Below are 26173 nucleotides of genomic sequence, written 5' to 3' on the forward strand. Positions count from 1 at the left end.
ATAGATACATAGAGCATGATGATCACAGGGATAGATACAATGGATATGCTAGCCGTGATGATAAATGCAGAGACTTGCATGAGGGATGTATCTAATAGAAAACCTAGCTCTTCAAAAGGGCATCAAGCACAAAAACTTAAGCTACTCAATATTTAATGAGGTAGGGTTTCATGTGTGTCATGGAGCATTGCTTTTTTGTGTAGCTTGCGGGCTTTCATGATCCAAAGAAAGGGATTATGCTTGTGTCGCAAATTGCCACATGTATGATTGCTAATGCAAAAGATGGTGTGAAGAGAAATCAAGAGGAATAGGTTAAGATGGTGTGAAGAGAGATCAAGAGGCCTGGGTTAAGGTTGTTTCCATGACTGGCATTAATATTAGTCTTTCCACGAGGGATGTAGATTAAAAGATAGGGCAAGATCTTCTATCGATTAAAAGAATCTCTATGGATAGGGAATCTAATCTCTCTAGTATGATAGGGCAAGATCTTCTATCGATTAAAAGAATCTCTATGGATAGGGAATCTAATCTCCCTTTCTTATATGTGAGGCAAGACAAAAAACTTAAGCATCAGTAGACGGGAGTCCGATGGGAGCAAGAGAGCCTATAGTACAAGCAACAATACATGGCTGAGGGGCAATGAGACTGCTTCATGCAGGAGTTGAGGTGACCTTTATTTGCATCTCAAATTTTTATTTATACTTTGAAATGTTCTTCTTTACTTGGTGAGCCAAAGGTCCTCTTTCTCAAATAAGGCAGTACACTCATCCATGTAGAGCACCTGCCTGGCATTCCATTACTACCATTATCACACGACCATCGTAGAATCTAAAAGCTATATTCATGGCACTAATCATCTCTACTTGCTTTCCATCGCTGGCTTTTTTTTGCAGGAAGGCGGCACCTGGCAAACCCACCATACTGCATCAAAGCCATCCCATACAGCCTTCCTCTGTCGAAATCCCTGCAAATTGGATGTAGAACAAATGAAACCTCTGTAGTCATCCACTACCCCGTAATCATCTAAAGCTCGATGATCCATGTGGCCCAAAATCAAGTTCCTCAAGACTTCAATATGTTAGAAGTGAGCCGCAACAGAGGAGTGTGAGCTACTCCTTTCTTTTTGAGAAGTCCTTGAAGCGGTTGTGGATGGAGGCAACGGGGGTAACCTTGTTGTCCTACCGTATACATTACTGTTGTCATTATCGTGCGAAGACTAAGATGCATGAGCAATTGCCTCATCAATTTGTAGCTGGCCATGGTGTGAATTCCATAGAATTCTACTATGTTGAGCCATGCTACTGGGGATGCTGACGGGAAAGCAGTCTCCTGAGAACATCGTGACACAAGGCATTTGATTCAAGAGCATTGGAAGATTCATATTTTGGCACTTGATCACAACACAATGCCATCCTCAAGGAGGCTAATCATCATCATACAACATCACATGAATTGGGCTATGCACTTAGGTGAGCTAGTGGATCTGTGGTGCAAGCTCGAACCTCGCACTTGGGTGAAGTGATCTATGCCAGAGGCTGAAGGATGTAGAGACAGAGGCAAAGACTTGCCCACTATTGTGAGGCATGGGTTCTGCTAAATCTAATTCTGATGTGCAAACAACGTGGGAAAAATTGTATACTTATTTGCATCTACTTATTCAAGAAACCTCTACCATATGAAGGTGGAGATGATCTGTTTACTTGGTAAGCCTAATGAGCTTTTCTTGAGCTTGGAGGCGGGCACTTAGCAGAACTTATTCCATTGCCCTCGATCCAAATTGCCTGCACTACATGGGTGTCACTAAGCATGCTTCTGAGGATGGCAAGGTGGACCGTTTGCAATGCTTAATTCTCGAATGTCTACTTATCTGCTGGTGGCCGAAGTTGGTTGCGTACACTTTATTCTTGAATGTATGCTCTTATGGTGGTTGAAGATGTTTACAACACAATGAGGTTTCCTTGTGCACTCTAGGGTATTTAGATGAAGTACAAATCTATCTGAGAGAGAGATATCCAATAAGAACACTCCTAGTAGAGTGCGATTGAACGTCCGCTTTTTTGGTGGCTCAAGCTGGTTGCAACACACAATGAAGATGACTTGCTAGGGCGAGAGCCAATGGGTAGAGGAGGGGCATCAAGGGCTCTTATGGTAGTTGGATAAGGGGTGGCTTGGGCTCACAAAGGAGGGGCTTTAAGCTGTTTGGGGCTACATGCATCCAATTGGGGCAATTGGGTCATGATGGGTGAACAAAAGGCCTGTGGCATAGGCTGAGCCTAGATCGTCCTAGATGGAGAGAGATGGACATGGGACAGAAATGATACTGGGTAATGTAACAAAGGTCTGATGTGGTCCCTCCAAGAGGTGTGGGTAGTGATAGTGAGGGGGTGAAATAAATCATGGTAGAGTTGTGTCGAGATCGAGGGACCAAAGCCAAGGTGGTGCTTCAAGAGCAGACAAAAGTAATGGCTCGTGATGGTGTTTCAAGAGCAAGAGATGTCAGAGAGTAGCAAAGGGCTCAAAAGACTTCTAAAGACAAGACGATAGAGGTCAACACCATTGGGGGGCTAGAGGCAGCTTAAATTGCAAGTGATTGAGAGCAGGAGGTTGAGGTGATCGAGAGTGAGAGGCATCAACATCGAGGAGGCTTGGACACATAGCCATTGGAATGAATATACAAAAGAGGGCTTGGATGAGAGGTGGCACATAATTAGATCTATCATTAGTGAGTGCTCTTTTGATCTGTATGGTATTGGCCACATTGCGTAGGCGACACCCATGCTTTTAAGCACGTAGAAGCCTCTGACAATAGGCTAAAAGCTTTAAACCTCGGCCCATAACTGGTTGGAAGGAGATGATGAGCGTGGTGGAGGTGCTGCTAGAGCGCTCAAAACCACTACACTCGCCCGTCTAATTTAAATAGGTCCGACACCCGTCACCTCTTTGTCAACAGCTATGTTTTCAAAAGAAGACAATTGCTAATGATCGAGATATGTAAACTTTGCAATTTATAAGATGGCCCATGGCAACGACATGGATCACTAGGTTCTAGGGGGGCTTTCGAACTGAGAACTCACTACAATAAACCCTACATCGTCAATGACATACAATATAAAGTTACCTCACAGTGCCAACTCTCCACCATACTTTTGTATGGCACTTCTGCATGACTTGCACTATATATTTAGCATTTTCACTTTATGTCTAACTGCAAAACAAAATGTTTAACTATTTACATTCCTTTTATGTAGCTTGATTCAAACATTGCCCTCCAGCTTGCACAATTGGACGACATCCGTAAACGATTACCACATCGGTAGTGCATTTCAACTTTTCGTCTTTTGATGCTCTTTATATTTTTTGAGTTTCTGAATGCTTCCTTAAGTTTAGTTTAGCCACATGTTTTTGTCACTAGTGCATGCTCAATCTTACTTTACTCTTAGGTGGTTGATGTGAATTTATGTAGGTTCTTGTTTGGCAATGTATCTTATATATTGAAGCCCAACGTTCTCCTTTGCATAACCATTCTGTAGCACGAGGACAACCCCTTTATCCTAGCATTGTCCTCCTCAAATATGTTTTGCATTAGTTGTGTGATCGAGAACCAAAATTCCTTGCTCCCTTCAACTGTCTCAACACATAACTCTCTCTCTCTCTCTCTCTCTCTCTCTCTCTCTCTCAGGTTCTATGAGAAATAAGAAAAAATTGACTACGCTTGGTTTGAAGTAATAAATATATATGCATTTCTTTTCTAAAAGTTCGTCAATGCTATGAAATTGGACCATTTTATGGACAACTATAAAAGTAATTAGTCATCATGTACGCAATTCTTTAAAGCTTCGTCAATGCGCTTTGTACTTAGTTTACTTCAGTGCTAGATGCTTGATGTCAAACTACCTATGTCCTGTTAGGTTCTATAGCAACGGCCACCATTTGGCTCCCCTGCACGTTCACAGAAAGAAAGACTAGTTCATGATAGCAAGGCTAACCAAGCAAGACTAGTTCTGTATTTGTAGACCTTGCCAAGGTGCCGATAAAAGTAAACTGCGGCTATGATCCACAGGGAAATTTAAGCCCAAGCACGGACCAGCAGCAGGTCTTATAACTGCAGGCAACTTACAGAGCAGAATACACAAAATGCACACGGCGATGGTGATGAACGACGCACAGCTATACAGAGACGAAAAACAGGTCTCTCTCTCTCTCTCTCTCTCTCACACACACACACACACACACACACACACACGCACGCACGCACGCCAGCATTAAATGCTTTGTGCACTACTGTAGAAATGGTGATAGTGACAGAGTACCGACCATCGCTCTCTCTCTCTCTCTCTCTCTCTCTCTCACACACACACACACACACACACACACACACAGACACGCAGAGACACAGAACGCTTCAGCATAACGACACTCTGATTATGCGTTTCTCTACGTTTGTGTGTGTGCGTCCTTTCACATTAGACGGACACACAGCATTAGTTCACAATAGCTACTCCCAGTCGGATGTAGAACATTGCGAGCATCAGACTTGAGGCCAAAGGTGCTGCATACGCAGGGGAGGGCCGTCGCTTACCCTTACATCTCTAAGGTTAAAAGCATCCATCCTACACGCTTCAACCTGCTGTGATCCATTTTTTTCAATTTAAAACGATTAAGGAGCCCCTACGAGTAATTGTGCAATTTCTAATTTGAGCAGGTGATCACATTCCATTAGCATTGATTTCAAGTTTTTTCGGGCATGGAGGAGCAGGTCAGGAAAATTCACAAGAGGAATCGTGAGGACTCAAACTCAGAGCAGGAGCATCAGCACAAGGAAAGGATGAGGAATAAGAGCAAGAAAAAGAAGCAGAGAAGTGATGAGGATGCTCTTCCTCCCCATCCGTCTTCTCAATTACAAGCAGAAGAGCAGACACATTCAGTGGATCAGCTCCGAGAGGGAAGCCCAGGTGAGTCCTTCGCTCATTTTTTGTACCAAGGTCAGACTGCGCAATTAAAGTACAGTACCTTGAATGGAAGGGAGGATAAGTATCAGTATTTCCATGCAGGAATCGGCCATGAAGAAAATGGCAAGGAGGAGGAAAAGAAGAAGAACATCCATAAGAGGCGTGAAGAGGCCTCAGGCAATGACAGAGAGATTTTAAAGATAGAGGAGAAGAAGGAAAAGAAGCAGAAGAAGAAGAAGGGAAAAAGCAATGGAGCTTTGGAGGAAGGCAGTCCGCCTAAAGGCATTGTAGAGCAGCCAGAGAAGGATCAAATTTCAAGGGAAGCAGGAGAAAAATTTGAGGAGAGAGTAAGGAAGAAGGAGATGAAAAGGAAGATGAAAGAGGACAGTGTGAAGCAGAGCCAGAATTCAGAGTGGGAGAATGATCCATCTATAAATGGTGTGGCTGATGTGGAATCTGATGGTTTCGACTCTGACAGTCGACAGGGAGAGACTACAGAGAAAGAAACAAACAAAGAGAAGAAAATGGACAAGAAGAGCAAAAAAGTTACATTTGAAGACAAGGTTTTTGCTGCAGACCAAGAGCAGGCAAGTGACATTTCGAATGAAGCAGTTGACTCTGGAGATGAGAGTTCTAAAGATTTGGTAGAAGAAATTTGGGGGGAACGCTTCACTTCTGAGGAGGATCAGATTCTTAAGGATGCAGTTTGGACATACATCAAGGTAAGTGGTGTGGAGCCCTTACATCAACATGCACATGCACGCCCACTCACAGACCAGTATGCATATACATTTTAGTACACTTGTTTTGAGCATTGCAGCCCAGTTAGCTCATGCAGCAGCATGCTTGAAAATGTAGTGGGGTCAGCGGTGCAACAGGTGCAATCTTTCTGTGCCATACTCCAAAATACTATGCCGCTAGCATCATGCGTTTGGTTATGAGCGCCTAGTCATTGTTTCTTCAAGGGAAGGTGTGTGGGATGCTGAGGTAGAGCTGATTCTGTATGAGATCATCAAGTTTATTCCGATTGATCATTGCATTGTCCGATTTAATTATACATTTGTTGTTTTTCATTTCAGTCAAAGGGCTGGGATGAACATAGAGGTCTTGAGAAGGTCTTTGACAGCATCAAACACAAAGACGCCCGCAATTGCTGGGCTGAAATAAGTGAGTTTTTCCTGTTGGAGGCATATTTTAGTGGACCACATTTTCTGATGTAGTCGCATATTTTGCCAAGTTATAATTGATGACTTTAATCTGCATACTATAGTGTAATCTGAAAAAGTTTTAAATCACTGAGTTTTGTGAAGTCTGGTAACAGAGTTGTCTTTACCTCACCGGCCACGACAAGCTGTCCGTTATCGTGCCCATGTGTTGCTGGAGCCGGGTGGCCACTTAGGAAAATGGTCAAAAGAGGAAGAGGATCTTCTAAAGCGGTATGTGATACCAAGTGGAGGCCTGTTTGTCAGATTATAGTTTAACTTGGATATCATGGGTTCACTTTTTATTGGCTTGATGTTTGTGTGAAAGTGGCATCGACTCTCTTTGCCACCTATAATGTTTAATGCATGCAATACCATGAAGGTTCGGTTGGTAATTGATTTCTAGGGTCATATTTGATCAATATGGAGTACCGCAAAAGCGATTTAACGGAATCTCTCGAGCCACCTGCTTTTTTTTCTTAGAGGCAGTGCCATATAATAGTGGATGTGTATAGCTACTAAGCCCACACTCCAAGGACTTGGCAAGCTTTCAAGAAAATTTTTGCCCAAAGTTACACGCTTTCTGACATCTTTCTTCGGAGTGCAACTTCTGGTAGCGTGGGGTATCCTGAAATGCTTGCCATGGAAACCCTAGCAGATTATAACTTGAAATTTTTGAACATCTCTCAATAGAGCTGATAACCTTGGAGACCTAGTGTGATTGCTATATCTTGGGGCTACCATCACCGCCACATGAACATTGTCTGTCGAGGCTTGTTTCGACAATTCAAGAGCTTATGGACCATGCTACAGTCGGTTACAACCTTATGGTAGAAATCTAACCTTAATTTTGATGCAGGTTCAGAATGGAAAGCACGTCGACTTTTGAGCTTGACTTATGTCGAGAATGCTTTTTCTGCTTGAACTAGCAGTTTTCTAAATCTGTTTGAGAACTTGTTTGGTGATCCTGTTTGGAATTTGTTTGAAATGGATGGTATCTGTTTTAAACCTGTCTTGGTGCCGATTTTAATTGTGTTGACTTTGGTTTGAATACTTGTTTCAATGCTTGGTGATTTACTTCCGCATTGAGTAGTGAGAAATGATGTTTAAGAATGCTTGCACATACTCATGGCCGACCTTGTGGTTGGTTGCGAGGGGAGTATTGAATGTTTGAAAAGTGTTGTTTTTACTCATGGCCCGGACCCTTGTGGTTATTTACGGGGGGAGTATTAGAAGTTTGAGCAGTGGTTACTCTTAGCACCTCCAAACAATGCATGCTGCGGTCCGAGGGGCTTTTGGTTGTTAAAGGCCTCTATATCTCATGGCCCGGACCTTTTTAGGTTATGCGAGAGGAGTGATGAGGGAGTCGTTGAACAGCTCATGGCCCAGACCTGGATGGTTATTTGCGGGGGGAGTGTTCATCGGCGACTTTATGTTTCTATGTCTTGGAACGTGCATATGTGAGCATTTGTGTTGGATTGTGATGTGCCAACCACTAAATACTCCTTATTGGATGAGATTTTTCTAGGAAACCAACAACCTAGGATATCAAGAGCTCCAATCTGGAATGAGACTCCTTATTGGATGAGATTTTTCTGGGAAGCCAACGTCCTAGGATATCAAGAGCTCCAATCTGGAATGAGCAAACTGATTTTCCCTCGGAATGTCCCTGGGAATAACCCTTGGAAATTTTTGAGCTAACTTGAGTTGTTTTGCAGATATGCTGTAATCTTGGACGATTACTTTCTTTCAAGAAGGGAGGATGTCACAAACTGCTAGCGTGTCAAGCCACTAAAGAATGGAGCCAACTTGCACATCCCGACGAGGGGCCTAAACCCCAAGACGCAGCAACAACAAAAGAAGAAGAAGTAGAAGTAGTTCCCATAAACTTATGGGACCCCGCCCGATGAGGCCCAAGTGACCTAAAGATAAAGCAAGATCCACTCACACACACACACACACACAGAGAAGAATTGGATAAAAGATGATCACGTGGCAACTGTATGGATGCTCAAAAATTACGTTGACATGTTGATGGGACACTTGTACGGATTTTCGCGTTTTACGTCGATAATGTGGCAACTGTAGGGATTTTCGCAAAACATGCTGACAACTTTTGGACCAATTGCCTTTGAGTTTGAAGTTTTTCATGTAATTGATTTTCATAGGTCAAGGGCCTTTAAATATGTGCCATGGGCTCATTCTCCGAGTGAAGGTGCTGAGCGTGTTGAAGCAATATAAAGAAATATCGTAAGGGACACCAAGGTTTGGGGTTAGTGCTCTATTGGGCTGTAACTCCGCCACTCCCCGTCTCGTGTCGTGCATCTTTTTCAGTTCAATGTTATTTGAAGTGCTTAAGGTTGTTCAGACTGTTCTTTTCCGTTGGCACGTGGTGCTCGTTCCCGTTACAGATCCGGTCAAGTGCGTCAACAACTCGATTGCTCGATCCTTTCCTATAATGGATCTCAAAGTCAAACTCTTGCATAAGCTCAATCCATCTGGCCTTGCGGCTCGTGAGATCACTCTGATCACAAACATTGCGCAAAGAGTGATGGTCTGTCCATGCACAAAGGTAGAGCCATTCCTCAAGGCGTCGAGTACTGCGTAAAGCACTTTTTCATACGTTCGGATAACGCATTTCAGTGTCAAAATGTTTCTTATTTTCAAATGCAACAGGATGTCCATCCTTATATAGCGCTCCACCAATCGCATCATCACTAGCATCCATTTCAACTACAAAAGGCTTGCTAGGATCCACAATATGCAATATTGGCTTAGTAGTCACCGAGTGCTCTAATGTCTTGAAGCTCTTGATGAGATGCTCATTCCAGACGACAGGTGGATTACCTTTACGGTGAGGACCCGAAGTCTTCGGTCCTTTGATCCCTCTTTTCAAAAGTTGTGTGAGTGGAGTAGCAACTTTGGAATAATCATTGATAAATTTGTGAAAGAATCCTGTAAAGCCTAGAACGGACTTTACTTGGCGTACATTCTTCACAATGGGCTAAGCTCGCACTTTATCTAGCTTTTCGGGGTCAATGCGAATCCCATCGCGAATCATAATATGACCCAAATAAAGAAGCTCTTCTTTAAAGAATTCACACTTATAGGCCTTAGCATAAAGCTTCTAAGCTCTCATTACCTCGAGAACAATGCGTATATGCGTCAGGTACTCAAGACAAACTTCGGCTGTAAATCAGGATGTCATTGAGAAATACAATAACGAAGTTGCCTAGAAACAATCTCAAGAGATCATTCATTATGTGCTGAAATGTAGCTGGGGCATTGGTCAAACCAAAAGGCAAGAGGGTTGTTTCGAAATTTTTTGACTATCAGCTGCCACTTTTGTAATGGAACGTGCACCACATGCCAACGAAAAAGTACAGATTGAACAACTTTAAGCACTTCAAATAACGGACTGAATAAATCTAAGCAGTTCAAATAACAACTGGATTGAAAGAGATGCACAACACGCCAAATGCCGGCACCTCTTTCGGTATTTCTTTATATTGCTTCAACAAGGTATAACTCCCATGGCTCTGCTCTGCATCTTGCGCGGGTAGACTGCTAGAGTGAGAGCCCATGGGTCATATTTAAAGGCCCCTGGCCTCTAAAAGCAGTTTACATGAAAAGCATTCAAGTCCTAAATTATCTAGCCTCCCAAAAGCAGCCAGCGTAAAGACAGAAAATCGGTAGAGCTGCCACGTCAGCACTGTCATCGCGTTTTACAGAATGTAGTCTGCCACATCAGCACGTGTAAGAAACTTGGACACCCCAAGCTAGAATCTTTCATGACACGAGAGAGAGATTCACTTAAAACACTTCACACAATCAAACCACAGTTAAATTGAGTCGACACGGCCCGACGTAATTCCATGCCAAGAGAGATTGGCTCCAAAGACTGGTGCCTCTTTTGGTATTTCTTTTTGTATTAATCTTTGAGTAAAGTATAACTCTCGAGGGTCCTTTGCTCTTAGACTTTGCGTTGAGATGCTTTGTAGAGTGAGGTGTAACAAAGTGTTGACGTGTCAAAGCCTAAAGAATGGAGCCAACTTGTAGATGTGGCCGAGGGGCCTAAACTGTCACAAAGTGATGACGTGGTTGCCCGAGAGCAAAAACCCTAACCCTAATTTTAGCCAGAAATCCTAACTGCTAAAACCCTAATTTTGAAAACCCTAACCCTAAAACTTGCAAACCCTAATTTTAAAAACCCTAACACTAAAACGTGCAAACCCTAATTTTGGAAACCCTAACCCTAAAACTACAGAAACCCTAACCCTAACCCTAACCCTAAGGGCATCAGACAGATTTTCGAAATTTGTGCTGGTTGATGACGTGGCAGGCTGTACGAATTTCCGTGATTTACGCTGACAGCCTTTTGGCTTTTGCTTTTGGACCAGATGCTTTTAAGTTTGAAGGCTTTTCACTGGAATTGCTTTTTAGGTCAAGGGCCTTTAAATATGAGGTTAAGGCTCATTCTTTGGCATGCTTCTTGGAGAAGGTGTAGAGTTTGGAGTACCGGCTTGTATCGTGTTGATGCAATATAAAGAAATACCGAAAGGGGCGCCAAGGTTTGGGGCCAATACTCTCTGGGGTGGAATTTCGTCACTCCGTGTCGCGTGTCGTCTCTCTCTTTGAGTTCAGTTGTTATCGAAGTGCTAAAAGTCTATTCTGTTTGTTCTTTTCTCGATTCTGGAGCTCTTTTCTACCCGCCTCTTCATTTAAGAAGATCTCGTTCAAGGAACAAATTGAGCGGTTTACCTTGGGTCTACCTACAGAGATCCGAGATCACTGCTTAGAAAAAAAGTCAGCTTCCATTCAGGAGTTGATGAGTCATGCGAAACGGGGTTTTGCCATTCACTCTGGTATCTGACGTACCCCACAGATGAGAACATGACGCAAAGAGCCGAAGAAACTTCGAAAAATGAAAGTAGAAAAAGAAAGAGCAACCGAGAACAGAAAGGAAAGGATGCATGACCCAAGCTTACTCCTCAGGAACGGGCTTGCTTCATCAAGGAGGGGAAGTGCTTTGGATGCGGAGAAACTGGACATATCTCCGCGAAGTGCCCTAAAAAGGCACCAAATGAATAGAATGAAGAAAGGCCAGAAAGTTCTAAAGCAGCTGAGAGACGTGGTAGAAAAGGCAGATAAAAAAAAAAGCAAAACTGGTACCACATTGCGTGGGGCCTGAACCGAATTAAATGAATGAAAGTACAAACTTTGCTCGTATCATCCTCTGATATCCGCATAGGCTCTGCATTTACAAACAAAATGCTTCTCGCTCTCCACTTCATCTCTGCATACTCTACACACTCTCTCCTTCTGTAAGGTGTAGCGGATGTCACGAGGACGTGGCAACTGCTAACCTTAGTTGTTGGTTTCTTTCCAATGATTTTTGATTAATTTTTGAGACCCTCTTTTTGAAGTTGCAAATGGTCGGACATTGTATGGCCAATGTGAACGGTAGTTTTACCCGCAGACGGAAGTTGGTCAGCTCTGGAACTCATAAAGTAAAAGGATGTCTAGGCTCAGTTGACGATCATGTAGGTACCTCCGTTGCACTTAGCAAGTTGGTGGATACTAGGAAGTGAACTCAATAAAGGCATAAAGTCAAGGTGGGATCACCAACAGAAAGTATCCGATAATTGGGCCACATTGTACTTTTGGATGCGGTCCCAATGAGGATAGATGGTCAAATGACCAGTGGGAGCCCAACGGAAGCATCTCCTAAAAATTAGGGAACTGCTATTTTGGGTCGTGAAATGTGTTTGCGTCATTACCTTCGGTATGACCAGGGAACATTTTATTACTCTGCTGCAAAGTCAACTGATGCACCAGTTGAGAGATTTTTAAGCAGGAAGCCCAATGCGGGGAATTGCATGTATGAGTGCTAAGTGACACTTTTTGGCCAATTTACCAAGTTTGGGAGAACAGAACTCGTAACTGACTTTTTGGAGCAGTTTTGGAGGCTATTAACTCTGATTTTCAGCCAGTTCTCTCCATTTTTGAGCTTCCCATGACTTTACCTAGGACCAAGGAGCTCATTTTCAGCATTGAAAGGCATCAGATGCGTGTTTACAGGGCTGTTTTTCTGCGTTTTCAGCGATACGCAGGTTTTGGCAGCCATGGAAATCTTTCCCTTTTTGCATCTATTTAGGGGGATGCTTCATTGAGAACCTGTCACAGGTTAAGGGCTATGGAGTGCTTGCTTTCCTCTCTATGTACAGTGTGGTGCTAGGAGTGATGACGTGCACACTACACACTGCTCTCTCCCCCCCCTACGTGCATTATGTGATGCCCTACAAGAGGGCTCTTCATTTGACTACGTACAACTGTGTGGTTTGATGATTTTGTGCTGAGGCAAGAGCCTCCTTGAGCAAGAACAGGGGTAGCTAATTGCTACTCCAAAGCAGGCACCGGTGAGGGTCATAACCTGGTGCGTTTTCAGCGATGTGTATGCGCTGTAAATTGACTGTTTTTCAGCCATACGGACGCCAGAACCATTGGGAATAGTGCCCCACTGGCAGAGGACAGTTAGGGGACTGTTTGGGGCTGAAACAGGGCAAAAACCAGTAAATACAGCGTGGTGAATTTACTTTTTTTGGGCAGGAATCAGAGGGTTTATGCCAGTGGAAGTGAGTTCCAGCAAGGAATTGGTTTCGCGTAAGTTTTGGGGTTGTTATGTTGCCGAAATTTGGCCAAATCAAGTGGTATCTAGTTGGATATAGACAAAGGATTCCCAAGACTCTACTTTGTAAATTTACCCTCTCAAAGTATAAAGAAATACCGAAAGGGGCGCCAATTTTGGGACCTACAGGTTGTCGGCATCTGCTCGGGGCATTCTAGCTTCCGTGCCGTGTGTGTATTCAAGTGTTAATCCCCGTTGCAGGCTACCTTTGCAAAGTGCTCTATGTGTGTGTTCAAAGTAAAGAATTTCGGGTGAAAGCCAGCGGCTACCGTCCCACGGGCCGGTTTCAGCGGAAGTGAATGTTGAACTTTGCTCAACATGAGTGCTCCGAACTGTGCTCAAGGTTCCTTTTACTTACGGAAAGAAGAGCCTTCCGATCCTTTAATGAGAGAGTGCAAGTGATCACAAACAAAGTTAATAACCACTGTGAATGAAGGTGCTGAAACTGAGAGATAGAGAGAAGAATACGACACTAGAGTGTTGTCAAACCCTCCTCCAAAGGCCCCATTCTCTATGGCGAGAGCAGTCTACTATTGATTGCACAAATCTCTACAATGCTTGGACTTGTCGACGATGGTGAGGAGGACGACGAGACGAGCATAAATTTGAAAATGCTAATGCCTGAAATCTATAAATCTTTATCTGCTGAATTCTAACTCTATGTCGGTGACGATGTCGATGGCGACGATGCGACGATGACGCGCTGAAAACGCAGATGCTGAAATTTGCGTTTTCCGGGTTGAAACTGCAAACTTCAATGGATCTGACCGTGTGGCGAGGATCTACTGCTGGAAGTGAGATCTGCGAGGTTCGGGGGTTGCTATGTGGGATGTGACTGCTGAAAACTGAAAACGCTGGTGCAAGGGTTGATCTTGTCGCGAAGAATCTACTAAAACGCTATGTTGACTGCTGATCCAAAAATGCTAGGGGCTAAGATGGGTCCTTGATGCAAAAACGCTAGGCATTCTGCTGTTCTGCTATTGTTGCATCGTCATGGGGCTGATCTGCAACCGCCAGGTTGTCTTCATGCAAAAACGCTAGGCTAGATCTGGGGTTTGTGGCTGAAAACGCAAGGTTGACTGCTCGGGGGGATCTTGTTGAGAAGGTGCTTGTTGAACCTTGGTTCCTACTGTCTCTTCTGCCAGAAAGTGCTAGCGCTAGGTTTCCTTATATACATGCTTGCTCATTTTGCCCTACCCAGTTTCCCAACAAAAGTCACTTAAAAATAATAAGTGAAAAATGTCAAAAATAGGGAAAATAGGTTTATGCATTGCAAAAATGCTCCTGATGGGTTCTGATGGAAATCTGATGATCATGCTGTGTGCAACGAGAGGATATGCATCTACTCTAAGTGCCTGGACATGCACGGTTTGCGAACAGACTCACAAAAGTGTCAGAACACTTCCTAGGCTAACTGAATTGAACTGAACCCAAGTCATGAAGTAGCTTGTCCACGTACACATAGGGTTAGATGTGGACGTGACAATTTGTGTCTCCTTCCATACACTTCGTGAGGAGATAGCAATGAAAAGGCTAGAGGAAAGGTGAAGAAATTCAACCTGTGGGCCACTGTGAGGATTAGTGGTACTAATTCTAGAGTTAAGACTTGAACTTTATACTTATGATTAAATTGAGACTCAGGATTACGAAGGATTGGTGTATGGATTTGATTTATTGAACCACATACATGGCCTCCTATCAAGAGGCATGTTTGTTGACGAAGAGACATGACTTTAGGCCAAAATTTACATCCTTTGACCGATAATTGTGACTAGTCGTTGTAGAGACATGACCACTCATTGTAAGGGTGAATCCATTCGATGGAGTGTTGTAGGGTGAAGAGATGCATCCTTTCGAGGATAGGGGTCTCCAGTCTTGTCCATCTTCATATTCGCAATAGGATCGAGTGCTTATCCTCGATTCATCTAGGTATATGGATGAAGTATATGTCACTATTGCGTGATACAGCATCAAAAACGAAACGAGCATTTGTATTCTTTGGACGGTGAATTTGATATTCAATGTGTACGAGCTTTTGTTCTACAGTAATGGTAGAGTGTCTTGCATTCAAAGTCCCAACTGTACACCAAATGACCACGAGAGTAGGAAGAAGATATGATTAAAGAGTTATGATTCATCTCAACCAAATGTATACATCAACGGAAAGGCAAAACCCTTTTATCTCTCACACACTTCTCTATTTTCCAAGGAACTGATCGTACCAAACTGAGTTACAATGGCGGGTAGCAATTGGCGATAAATTTATTAAAATAAAATAACCTTACAAAATAGGGAAAGATGAAAAATAATCTCAGCTCCAAGCACACATTGCGAGCAAAGAATTAAACAGACACTTGACACCCCCCTACTCCCCCAAAACAGAATAACCAACTCCACACACGCAAACCAAACAAATTAGTCTTTCTGCACACTGTCGATCATCTCTCTCTCTCTCTCTCTCTCTCTCTCTCTCTCTTGCGTGCGGGTGCACGCGCACAATTTTCTTTTATTGTTGCACACACACATAGGGACAAAAAGGCTAGGTAGCAAGAATTGTCTATCGCAGTTGATTGGAATTTCAACATGTTTCATAATGCGTTGCTTTTGGATGTAATTCTCTATTATGTGCCTAGATGTATCTTTGTTGGTATTATGTGTTCTATAGGCGAGAGAATCCATTTTTTTTTGTCTATATCATGTATTAAGGTGGTACAAAAAAAATAGTGTCTTTTAATGTTTTCAATCGTTTCAACTCTTGTATAAAAAATGAAACTTATTACGAGGGCAAGTCTATTTCTAAAAGTTATGTCCTACAAAGGTTGCAGAGTGAACGTGGGCATAAATGGAGAGAATTTACTTCAGTCTTAAATCGTCAACGGAGCAGTATTAAGGAGAAATGGAGGTCTTTGAAGAGGTCAGGCACATTGAAAGAGAAAGGTATATTGTGTTACATTTGTTTGCATCCGGAGTGAGAGTTTTGTTGTTGTATGCTAGCTATTGAATTTATCCCTCTAGAAATGCAATAGAGGGTGAATGGTATCAAATGTGAAAATATTGTCGTGGCAAGAAACTAATTTATCTCCTAGGAGTCTTACAGCTTGTTTTGGTGAGGTATATACCTCTCGTCACCTAGAGAGAGAGAGTGAAACCGGCCTGTAGGGTGGTAGACTTCAGCTTTCACCTGATTCTTTAGTTGAAAAACTCTACTTGAACTTTACGACACAGAGAAACTTCGCAAATAAACCTGTAACAGGAATTAACACTTCAAACAAATCACAGCTTGGCAGCTAGAGTGCTACCAAGTAGACAGTGACACCCTGTAGGCCCGAAAGACTGGCGCCCCTTTCAGTATTTCTTTATTCTTATTAATGAGATAAAACCTGCCAGTTCTTACGAGCTGTCCCGCTTTTACCGGGCTGAAAATGGCCTACTCTAGCCTGGTTTCAGCAGCATAACTGCAGTAGGAGGCTTCACATATAAAATCCCCATGCAAAAGGTGACTTCCCCGGCGCATATAAGCACTTCCCAAGCTTGGCGAGAATCTACAGCACGCTGAATTCTCTGCTTTTTGCCCTGAAAATGCACCAAATCACCTGTACAGCGATCCCATTGCTTCCCCAAAGCTCCTAGGGGTATTAGGGATCATTAGAGTCAAAACCCTAAACTTGCAAAAAATACACAGCAGGCTGTAAGTCACTGTTTCGGGCCCCGTTTCGCATGTCGGTCGCATAAGTAGCAAGTCCTCGTACTCCCGCACTTGTAGGGCTACTTGCCCTTTGAATCGGACAAGATTTCTCGTGTGAAATCTCTCCGAATTCACCTGTACCTACGGGGGATTAACAATTAGCTACTACAGAACCTGGACAAGAGGCTCTTGCCTCAGCATACGCGCATGAACCCACACAATTGTACGTATAGATGGAAAGCCCTTGAGCTGGGCATTACGATTCTGTATTCAAAGGGGGAGAGAGGTGTGCGAGAGCGGAATCATCGCGCTACATAAAACAAGGGAGAAGGCAAGCTTTCCATTAAAGGTGTGTTCACCTGCACCAACTACTCACACATGCTTGTGCTCACTTATTGAAGCAAAATTCAGCCTCTACTCTCAAATTGGGTGTCCCTCCTTCATGCTGGTGTGGCAATTTCACTTGGAGCCCTCTTTTGAGTTAATTTCCTAGTACCCACCGACTTCTGAAGCGTAGCAAGGGGCCTAAATGACTATGAACAGAGCCTAGACACCCATTTACTGCTCGGATTTGAGTGTCATCTGGCCAACTATCTCGTGGTGACCTCCCCTTCGTGACTGCGGCTGAAACTCTTGGGCATTGGCCATTACACACTGGCCAATCCATGTTCGGCCATTTGTGACCTCAAAAAGGGAGTCCCAAAAATTAAAGAAAAATCAACGGAAAGAAACCAACAACTAAGGTTAGTTGTAACAAACTGCTGACGTGTCAAAGCCTAAAGAATGGAGCCAACTTGTAGATGCTGGCCGAGGGGCCTAAACCCTAAGGAGGAGGAGTAACAGAAGAAGTCCTAACAACTTATGGGGACCCCGTCCGATGGGGCCCCAAGTGACATAAAGGATTAAAATAAAGCATGACCCGCACACACGCCAAAACTGATGACGTGGCAAATTTTCAAAAATTACACTGGCATGATGACGTGGCAAGCTGTATGGATTTCCGCGTTTTGCATTGGCTGATGACGTGGCAGGCTGTACGGATTCTCGTAAATTGCGTTGACAGCTTTTTGGCTTTGCTTTTGGACCAAATGCTTTTGAGTTTGAAGGCTTTTTACTATAAAGTGCTTTGGGGCCTAGGGCCTTCAAATATGAGGTTAGGGCTCATTCTCTGGCATGCTTCCTGGAGAAGGCGTAGAGTCTGGAGTACCGGCTTGTATTGTGTTGATGCAATATAAAGAAATATCGAAAGGGGCGCCAAGGTTTGCTCTCTGGGATGGAATTCCGCCACTTTGTGTCACGTGTTGTCTCTCTCTCTCTCTCTCTCTCTCTCAGTTCAGTTGTTATTGAAGTGCTAAAAGTTGTTGTTCTTTTCTATTGGCACGTGGTCATTAGGCGTGTGCTTTTCTGAAAGCATACCGTTCCCACAAAAGAGCAGACTTTTGGAATTTATTTGAGGTATCTTCGGCCTCCAACCCGGACTTATCAGCCACTCCAACCCTTACTTCATTGCGCGTCGACGCGCTCCCGTCTTCATCACTCATGTCTTACAGGGCATAAGCCATAAAGATCACTTACAAGAGAAGGATCTAGATTTGTTTCAAGGCACTGTTTTTTTTCTCAGAAGCAATGCCATGCAGATGTTGATGTCTACAACGTCCAAGCAGCATACTCCAAGTACTTGGCAAGCTTTCAAGAAAAATTTTGCCCGAAGTTGTATGGTTTTTGACATCTTCCTTGGGAGTGCAACTTCTGGCAGAGTGGGGTATCCTGAAATGCTTGAATTTCTCGACATCTCTCAGTAGATGCCTCTTCATGAGCAGATGACCTTGGAGGTTCGGTACGTTTGCTATCTTGGGACTACCATCGCTTCCAAAGAAACACTGTCTGTCCAAGAGCTGATGGACCATGCTGTGCTCGGCTACGACCTCATGGAAGGAACCTAACCCTAATTTTTGGTGTAGGTTTCAAGATGGGAAGTTAGTCGACTTTTCGAGCTCGATTGATGTCGAGATTGCTTTTTAAGTTTCAGATCTGTTTGAGAACTTGTTTGGTGATCCTGTTTTGAATTTGTTTGAAATGGATGCTTTCTGTTTTAAACCTGTCTTGGTGCCGATTTGAATTGTTTGATTCTGGTTTTAATACTGGTTTCAATGATTGGTGATTTTACTCCCGGGTGGAGTAGTGAGAAATTATGTTTGAGAATGCTTGTTCATACTCATGGCTCGGACCCTTGTCGTTATTTGCGGGGGGATTATTGAATGATTGAAAAGTGTTGTTTTTTTTTTACTCATGGCGCGGACCCTTGTGGTTATTTGCGGGGGAGTATTGAATGATTGAAAAGTGGTGTTCTACTCATGGCCCGGACCTTTGTGGTTATTTACGGGGGGAGTATTGTTGTTGTAAATTCCGGCCCGGACCTGGATGATTATGCGGGAGGAGTACTTAGAAGTCTGAGTAGTGGTTACTCTCAGCACCTCCAAACGACGCATGCTACGATCTAGGGGGCGTTTGGTTGTAAAAGGCCTCTATATCTCATGGCCCGGGCCTTTTTAGGTTATTTGCGGGAGGAGTGATGAGGGAGTCGTTGAACAGCTCATGGCCCGGACTTGGATGATTATTTGCGGGGGAAGTGTTCATCGGCAGCTTTATGTTTCTATGTCTTGTAACATGCATATGTGAGCATTTGTGTTGCATTGTGATGTGCCAACCACTGAATATTCCTAATTGGATGAGATTGCTTGGGTATGTAATTTTAGTGCATCAAGACACTTGTGGAAGATCGGTACGGTTTGGGTGTGATGGCTAATTTTACTACGCCAGAATATCAAGAGTTCCGATCTGGACGAAAGGAGAAGCTAACTCCTTGATCAAAAGAGTAGAAAGGAGAAGCTAACTCCTTAATAAAAAGAGCAAACTGATTGTCTCTCGGAATGTCCCTAGTAATGACCTTCAGAAATTTTTAAGCTAACTTGAGTTGTTTTGCAGATATGCTGTAATCGCGGACAATTACTCTCTTTCAAGAAGGGAGATGTAACAAATTGCTGACGTGTCAAAGCCTAAAGAATGGAGCCAACTTGCAGATGCTGGTTGAGGGGCCTAAACCCTAAGAAGGAGTAACAGAAGAAGTCCTACCAACATATGGGGACCTCGTCCGATGGGCCCCCAAGTGACATAAAGGCTTAAAATAAAGCATGACCCGCACACACGCCAAAACTGATGACGTGGCAAATTTTCAAAAATTGCACTGGCATGATGACGTAGCATGCTTTATGGGTTTCCTGTTTTGCACTGGCTGATGACGTGGCAGGCTGTACGGATTTCCATAAATTGCGTTGGCAGCTTTTTGGCTTTGCTTTTGGACCAAATGCTTTTGAGTTTGAAGGCTTTTTACTGTAAACTGCTTTTGGGGCCTAGGGCCTTTAAATATGAGGTTAGGGCTCATTCTCTGGCATGCTTCCTGGAGAAGGTGCTTGTATTGTGTTGATGCAATATAAAGAAATATCGAAAGGGGCGCCAAGGTTTGGGGCCAATACTCTCTGGGGGGGAATTCCGCCACTTTGTCACGTGTCGTCTCTCTCTCTCTCTCTGTGTGTGTCTCTCTCTCTCTCTCTTAGTTCAGTTGTTATTGAAGTGCTAAAAGTCTGTTCAGTCTGTTCTTTTCTGTTGGCACGTGGTGTCCGTCTTGTGACATTAGTGGTTGCCACAGCGCGCACAGAGAGAGAGAGAGAGAGAGAGAGAGAGAGAGAGAGAGAGAGAGAGAGAGAGAGAGAGAGAGAGAGATTTCATTATCGTCCTCGACTCCTTGGAGGTCAAATGTGACCTATTGGACCAACATACATGACGGGACAAGAAGTACATACAGGATGGGACTCTTGTTAAATGAGGGCATGTCTATAGAACAAAATTGTGACATATGTCATTTAGGAGGGGAAGAAAGGTGGGTAGGGGGTTTTTGGAGTCCAGAACTCCTCGATGATAGCCTTGGTTACAAGATTGAACACTTCAAGCGCGAAATCAATAGCAACACACGAACAAAAACTTCAAATTCAATGAACTTGATGTGTGTATGAGAGAGAGAGAGAGAGAGAGAGAGAGAGAGAGGGAGTTCCTAGGCAAGACGTACTGGCCGCAAAGATTGGCACCCCTTTTGGTATTTCTTTGCTCGCAAAGTTAAACTCCCCTAGTGTCCAACTCTCTTCGAGACTCTGCATCCAGATGCTCTTTGGAAGAGTGGCCCCAAGGGAACTTATAAACGTACAAGACTCAAGTGATACCCAGAAGCAGAGCCCCAAAAGCATGAGATTCAAAAGCACTTTTACCCAAAAGCACGTGCTACCAAAAGCCACGTTGAAAACTGCCAAAAAGCTGCTAGTGCAATTCACGGAAATCCGAATAGCATGCCATGTCAGCACTACAACGCAAACCACAAAAATCCATACAGCCTTGCCACTTCAGCAATTCATACACTTATGTCACGTCAACTGTCAGCGCGTTTTACGGAAATCAGGTTCAGCCGTTAAGCTTTTGATATTTTTAGTCTAGGCCCCTTGGCTGGTGCTACATAAGTTCTTTAAGTTGCAGGGGGTTAGGTTTTTAAAATCCTAACCCCTTGGGCCTCATCATCGATCTTCAAGGTTCAGTTTCTCTTGTCCTCTCGGCCATTCCTTTCCAGTTGGGTATGACAACCTTGCCACCTCAGTAGATGGCCCATTTGACTACGGCTCGTGCTTCTCGTCCCTTTTGAAGCTCTTGCTTTTTGACTTTGAGTTGGGCGGGGATTAAGGCCTCACTCATCCTGACTTTGGTGCCCTTGAGGAGTTGTGCTTGACTTAAAGCTTGAAGCCAGTTAATTGGGGCTCAGGTCAAGCTGCATGTTGTAGGTGGCAGAACTCACAGGTCCAGCAACATGTCACAGGTCGTGGAGTGATGGGCAGGTAGCGATGAGGAGATGGGGAGGTTGTCATGGAGATGGGAGAGTGGGGCAAGGCTCTGCGGCCCCCTTAGGGTTGACCCTCACCCAAGCCCTCACCCAAGGGGAGGATGGCGGGAACAGAGAGAGGTAGGACTCCCATGCCGACGGCTTAGCTGATGATACCGAGTGTGTCAGAGCTGCGGCAAAGGTTTTCTTTTTCTCCATCTTCTCCTTCGAATTCTATCAGGAGGGAGGGAAAGCTTTCATGGAGGGCTTCCTAAGAGGGTCCCCTCTCCCCCCTTAGGGCAGCCAGTTAGGTTTCGACTGCTGTCCTGCTGAGCAAAAGAAAAGAGGGCGACGGGAGGAGCTGCAGGTACTGACGGGAGGGGCTGTTGTAGGTGCTGACGAGGAGTGCTGCTGCTACTGCAGAGGCTGGGGAGAGGCTGCCCTCGGCGAGCCTGAGAGAGAGAGAGAGAGAGGAGAGTAGGCGTGCAGCAGAGGCTGGGCGCTGCCCACGACGAGCCTGAGAGAGAGAGAAAGAAAGAAAGAAAGAAAGAAAGATTTTTAACGTCTATGTCAGGCCGAAATCGGCCTATGAGACAAATCAAATGTACATTGTGTGTATGTCATCCGTCTATCGGAAAGACAAATGAAACAAAATTGATACAAAACTCAGCTGAAAGTAGGTAGTGGAGTATCTGAGGAGGGATGGAGCTCTATCTCTAGGGGTATATGCATGTCTGTATGCTCAAGGTAGTACAATCATGAGAATGCATCAAGCTATCTGGCTCCATCCTGTACTAATGGGGGGGTGTAAGATGTGGTACATGGGTGGGTCTGGTGCCAAGGCTACCCGGATGAAAGCTGTCGGGTCAGCCCTCATCTGAGCCACTCGCTCCTCAGTGGCACGGCGCTCCCGGGCTCGGATCTCCTCGATCTGTCGGTGGTGGGAGCTCGCGCCCCTGTAGCCTGTGACTCGTGGTCGTCGTCTAGCTCGGTTCACCTCCGCCTGTGGGAGTGTCACTCCCCTCTGAGTGTCTGGTGAGGGGGGGGCGGAAATCCTCTGAAAGAAGTCTGTGAGCTGCGACTGTCTCCCCTCTGTCTGTGTAGCTGTGTGTGGCTGTAGTAGTGTGTCCCGATGGCTCTGTATCTCTAGTAAGAAACGTCCGAGCTGTCTCTGATCTCGAGATTCCATGATCTCTCGGAGAGTGGGCTGTCCTCTAAATAGGGCCTCATACCTGCCTCTGATCTCAGTGTATGCTCTGCATCTACATACAAAGTGCTCCTCACTCTCCACCTCCTCTGTGCAGGCTCTGCAGATTCGCTCCCCCCTCGGAACACCAGTATGTCTCCCGATCTCAATCTCTAACCTGTGTGAAGCCACTCTCAGCTGACCAATCGCCACCCGTGAGCTATGTGGCATATATGTGTCCATGTAGCGTGGTCTCTGTATGAACCCCCCAGACAATATGGTGAGAAACTGGTCTCTGTAATCTGACATCCTTGTCCCCAAGCTAGGTGCCTCCCAGACTCTCCTAGTGTGTAGCTGCCACAGATCCTGTCTCAATACCAAGTTCCTCTCACTGTGAGAGAGGTGAACATATGGTGAGTGGGGGTCGTACTGGAATGGTGGTAGGCTCTCCATGTCAAGACCGTGTCCCTCAAACCATGCTCTGACCTGTGAGTACCATGCTCTCTCATGTCCACTCTCTGAGAGCTGTATAGCTGCCTCAAATGCTCTACGGGTAAGTCTGTCAGGAGGTAGCTCTCTCATCCTCTGGATGAAGCAAACTGTCTGGAATAGTGCCTCTACAACCATAGGTGGTGTGGCGAGCTCGGCTCTAATAATGTCGTGTGGCACTGTCTTCTTGCTGCGGAGCAAGCGTGAGATCATATATACCTGTGGTCTCTCAAGTTGTGTCCACTGGTCAGCTGTCAATCCTGGTGCCCATACTGCCGCCGAGTACATCAAGGCCGGGGTGACTAAGGTGTCGAAAAGCCACCCCTTCGTGCGGGGCTCCTGAAAGTGTGCCTGGTGGCACCTCCGCTCTAGCATGGCCAGAGCTGCATATCCTCGGGTGAGCCTGTCAACAGCAGCCTGCCTCATAGTGAAGGGTCCTGGTAGGCTGGTGAATGTGATGCCAAGGTAGACATAGGAGGTGACTACATCAACCTGTCCTCCTGCTGCTGTGAAGGTGGCGGCGCTCCTCACTGCACTGGATGTGTGAAAGATCATAACCTTGGTTTTGCCAAGGTTCACAGTCAACCCCCTGTGTGTGCTGAATTCGTCCAAGGCCTCAAGATGGCGTTGCAAGCCCTCGGGTGACTCTGAAATCAACACAATATCATCAGCATATAACATGATGTGGACCGGAGTACCTGCCAAGTCGCTCCCCTCTCCCCCTGCTCGCAGTATGTAGTCGGAGATCTCGTCGATGTATAGCCCAAAGAGTGTCGGGGAGAGTGGGCATCCTTGCTTAACACCAATGGTGCTAGCAATGGTCTCTGAAAAACCGCCTGGGCAACGAACCCGACCCGTCACCCTCTCATATAGAGCATATATGGCCCAAATCATCTCTGTTGGTACCCCAATGCTGTGAAGGCGCTGGAAGAGTCTCTCGCGTGGGACTGTGTCAAAGGCCTTGCGGAAGTCCACAAAGCAGCAGTAAAGCCTCTTCTTCCGCGCCTTTGCCCCATCAATGAGGCAGCGCAGAACGAAGATGTGGTCAATGGTGGAGAAAGCTCGTCTGAAACCTGCTTGGCCTGGAGCTCGTAAACCCTCGATCTCTGCGTAGCAGCTGAGCTGTGCCTCAAGTACTGCTCCATATAGCTTGGCCATCGTGTGGCCAATCATGATAGTCCTGTAGTTCCCTGGGTCCAGGGTGTCGCAAGATTTGTGGATAGGCACTATGGTGTGCTGTGTCCACTCCTCTGGGAAGCCCTCCCCTATAGCCCGGTTGAAGACATGTGCAATCAACGGGGCTATAGTGGAGGCCGCATAAATGATGTGCTCACTCTGTAATCCAGTATGGTCAGCTGATCGTCTGTGCTGCATGCGGTGTATGGCCCTCTCTACCATCTCTGCTGTAAAGAAGGAGGAGCACGTGGGGCGAGGCTCGTGTGGTTGTGGAATAGGAGGCTGCCCTGGCACTTCATAAAGTCGCTCTGCATAATCATGCCATCTCTGTGGATCCTCAATAGCTGTAGTCGGACGTGGCTCGCGCAGGGTGCGCCATGCCGTCGCGCTATCCATGCTCATGAATAGGCGGTATAGCTCAAGTTCCTGTGCCTCTTCGAATGCTCGCCGCTTTTGGCGTGTCAGCGTCTTCATATGCCGTCTGGCCTCTCTCTCTGTGATCTCTCCTAAGGCTCGCCGTGCATGGAGGCGTCGGTATAGCTCTCTGCACTCATCATCATACCAGCGGTTCTGAGGCATAGCCCCGGGGGGGGGAGTGCGTCCTGTGTGAGTGGTGTGTGGAAAAGAGCTAATAGCTGAAGTGTGGAGAACGGAAGAGATATGTGATGTGAGAACTGAGAGTGGTGTGGATGGGTGGAGGAGACATAGGCCATGTTCGACCTTGGCCGAGTAAATAGAGGCTAACTCATGTGTGAAATGGATGGTGGTGTGTGGAGTGCGTGTTGTGGAGCTGTGTGTGATGGTATCTCCGGTGATAGAGAAAGAGAGGTATGTGTGGTCGGCTCCGATGGGTATGGGTGGAATGGTGAAGGATGTGATAAGGTGTGTAGCCTCCCTGGGTCCCAGAATATAGTCGACTGTACTCCCCCCTCCTTCTGCAACTCCATGTGGCATACAAGTCAGGCCCCCTGAGGTGGGCCACTGGACCATCCCGTTATAAATAACGAGACGGTGCTGGGAGCCAAGTCGAAGTAGATGTCGTCCATAAGCTGTGACTGGAGCTCTGTCTGCTGTGTCTCTCATAGTAGCCTCCTCATCTAGAGTGTGTAGTGTCTCTGGGTCCTCATGGTCATATGTCTCACACTGCTCACTGCGTGTACGAGCATTGAAGTCTCCCATAAGGAAGACTTCACCCAGTGTGGAGTACTCCATAATCTCCTCCGTGAGGCATGCGTATGGTGACTCCTGCTCAATAGGGGCGAATCTGGAGCCTGTGGGAGCAAAATAGCAAAGGGCAATGTAGACGATCCTGTCTCGTGAGAGCTCGAGGCGAATCCACATGTAGCGGGCCTGTGGGTCCCGGGCAACAATCTGTAGTCTGCTGTGAAGCCCCTGTCTAAAGAGTATGGCCACTCCTCCTGAGCCGCGAGTGGTGTGCTGGCGCATACATCCTCGATGTAGAGACTCCCACTGAAATCCATGTATCCGTGGTAACCCTCTCTCCGGGCTCTCGTGTGTCTCTGTAAGTAGAATGATGTCTCGACCTCTCATCACCTCCTCAAGTCTCTCTGGGTGTGTCCATAAGTCTCCATTGCAATTCCAAACCGTGACATGAATCTCCTCGTGTGTCCCACAGGCCGCGAGTCCCTATGCGATGGTCTTGCCATCAATGATAACCCTACCATCCCGATATACTGCCTTCTTCCCTTCTTGCGGGCTTGGTGGACTCGAGGCATGCACGCGCGACGGTGATCTTGTTGCATCTTTGTGAGGTCATCATCTAGATAAATCGGTGGGCCGTCGATCCCTCTCAAGATGACCCTCTTTCGGAGGAAGGAAGTTCGAGACTCCTCGGAGGCGAATTGGAGGATGAGAGCTTT

General features: G+C 45.5%; 1 protein-coding gene across 4 annotated transcripts in view; it reads left to right on the top strand.

Annotated features, from left to right (window-relative positions):
* The first annotated feature begins 3914 nt into the window (after nucleotides 1-3914).
* Nucleotides 3915-26173, top strand: part of LOC147455067 (uncharacterized) — a 38827-nt gene continuing 16568 nt past the window's right edge. The window contains exons 1-7 of one of the 4 annotated variants that reach the window (XM_086513909.1): nucleotides 3915-4188; nucleotides 4468-4594; nucleotides 4703-4952; nucleotides 5052-5671; nucleotides 6029-6116; nucleotides 6271-6385; nucleotides 15658-15776. In XM_086513909.1, coding sequence (XP_086370035.1) covers nucleotides 4745-4952; nucleotides 5052-5671; nucleotides 6029-6116; nucleotides 6271-6385; nucleotides 15658-15776 — 1150 coding nt within the window. In that variant the 5' untranslated portion in view covers nucleotides 3915-4188; nucleotides 4468-4594; nucleotides 4703-4744. The remainder of the gene's footprint in view (nucleotides 4189-4467; nucleotides 4595-4702; nucleotides 4953-5051; nucleotides 5672-6028; nucleotides 6117-6270; nucleotides 6386-15657; nucleotides 15777-26173) is intronic. The other 3 variants (XM_086513910.1, XM_086513906.1, XM_086513908.1) reach the window with 3 other exon arrangements.

This window comes from Adiantum capillus-veneris, chromosome 6 (assembly GCF_014529385.1).
Source record: "Adiantum capillus-veneris isolate H3 chromosome 6, ASM1452938v2, whole genome shotgun sequence".
In the NCBI taxonomy this organism is placed as follows: Eukaryota; Viridiplantae; Streptophyta; class Polypodiopsida; order Polypodiales; family Pteridaceae; genus Adiantum; species Adiantum capillus-veneris.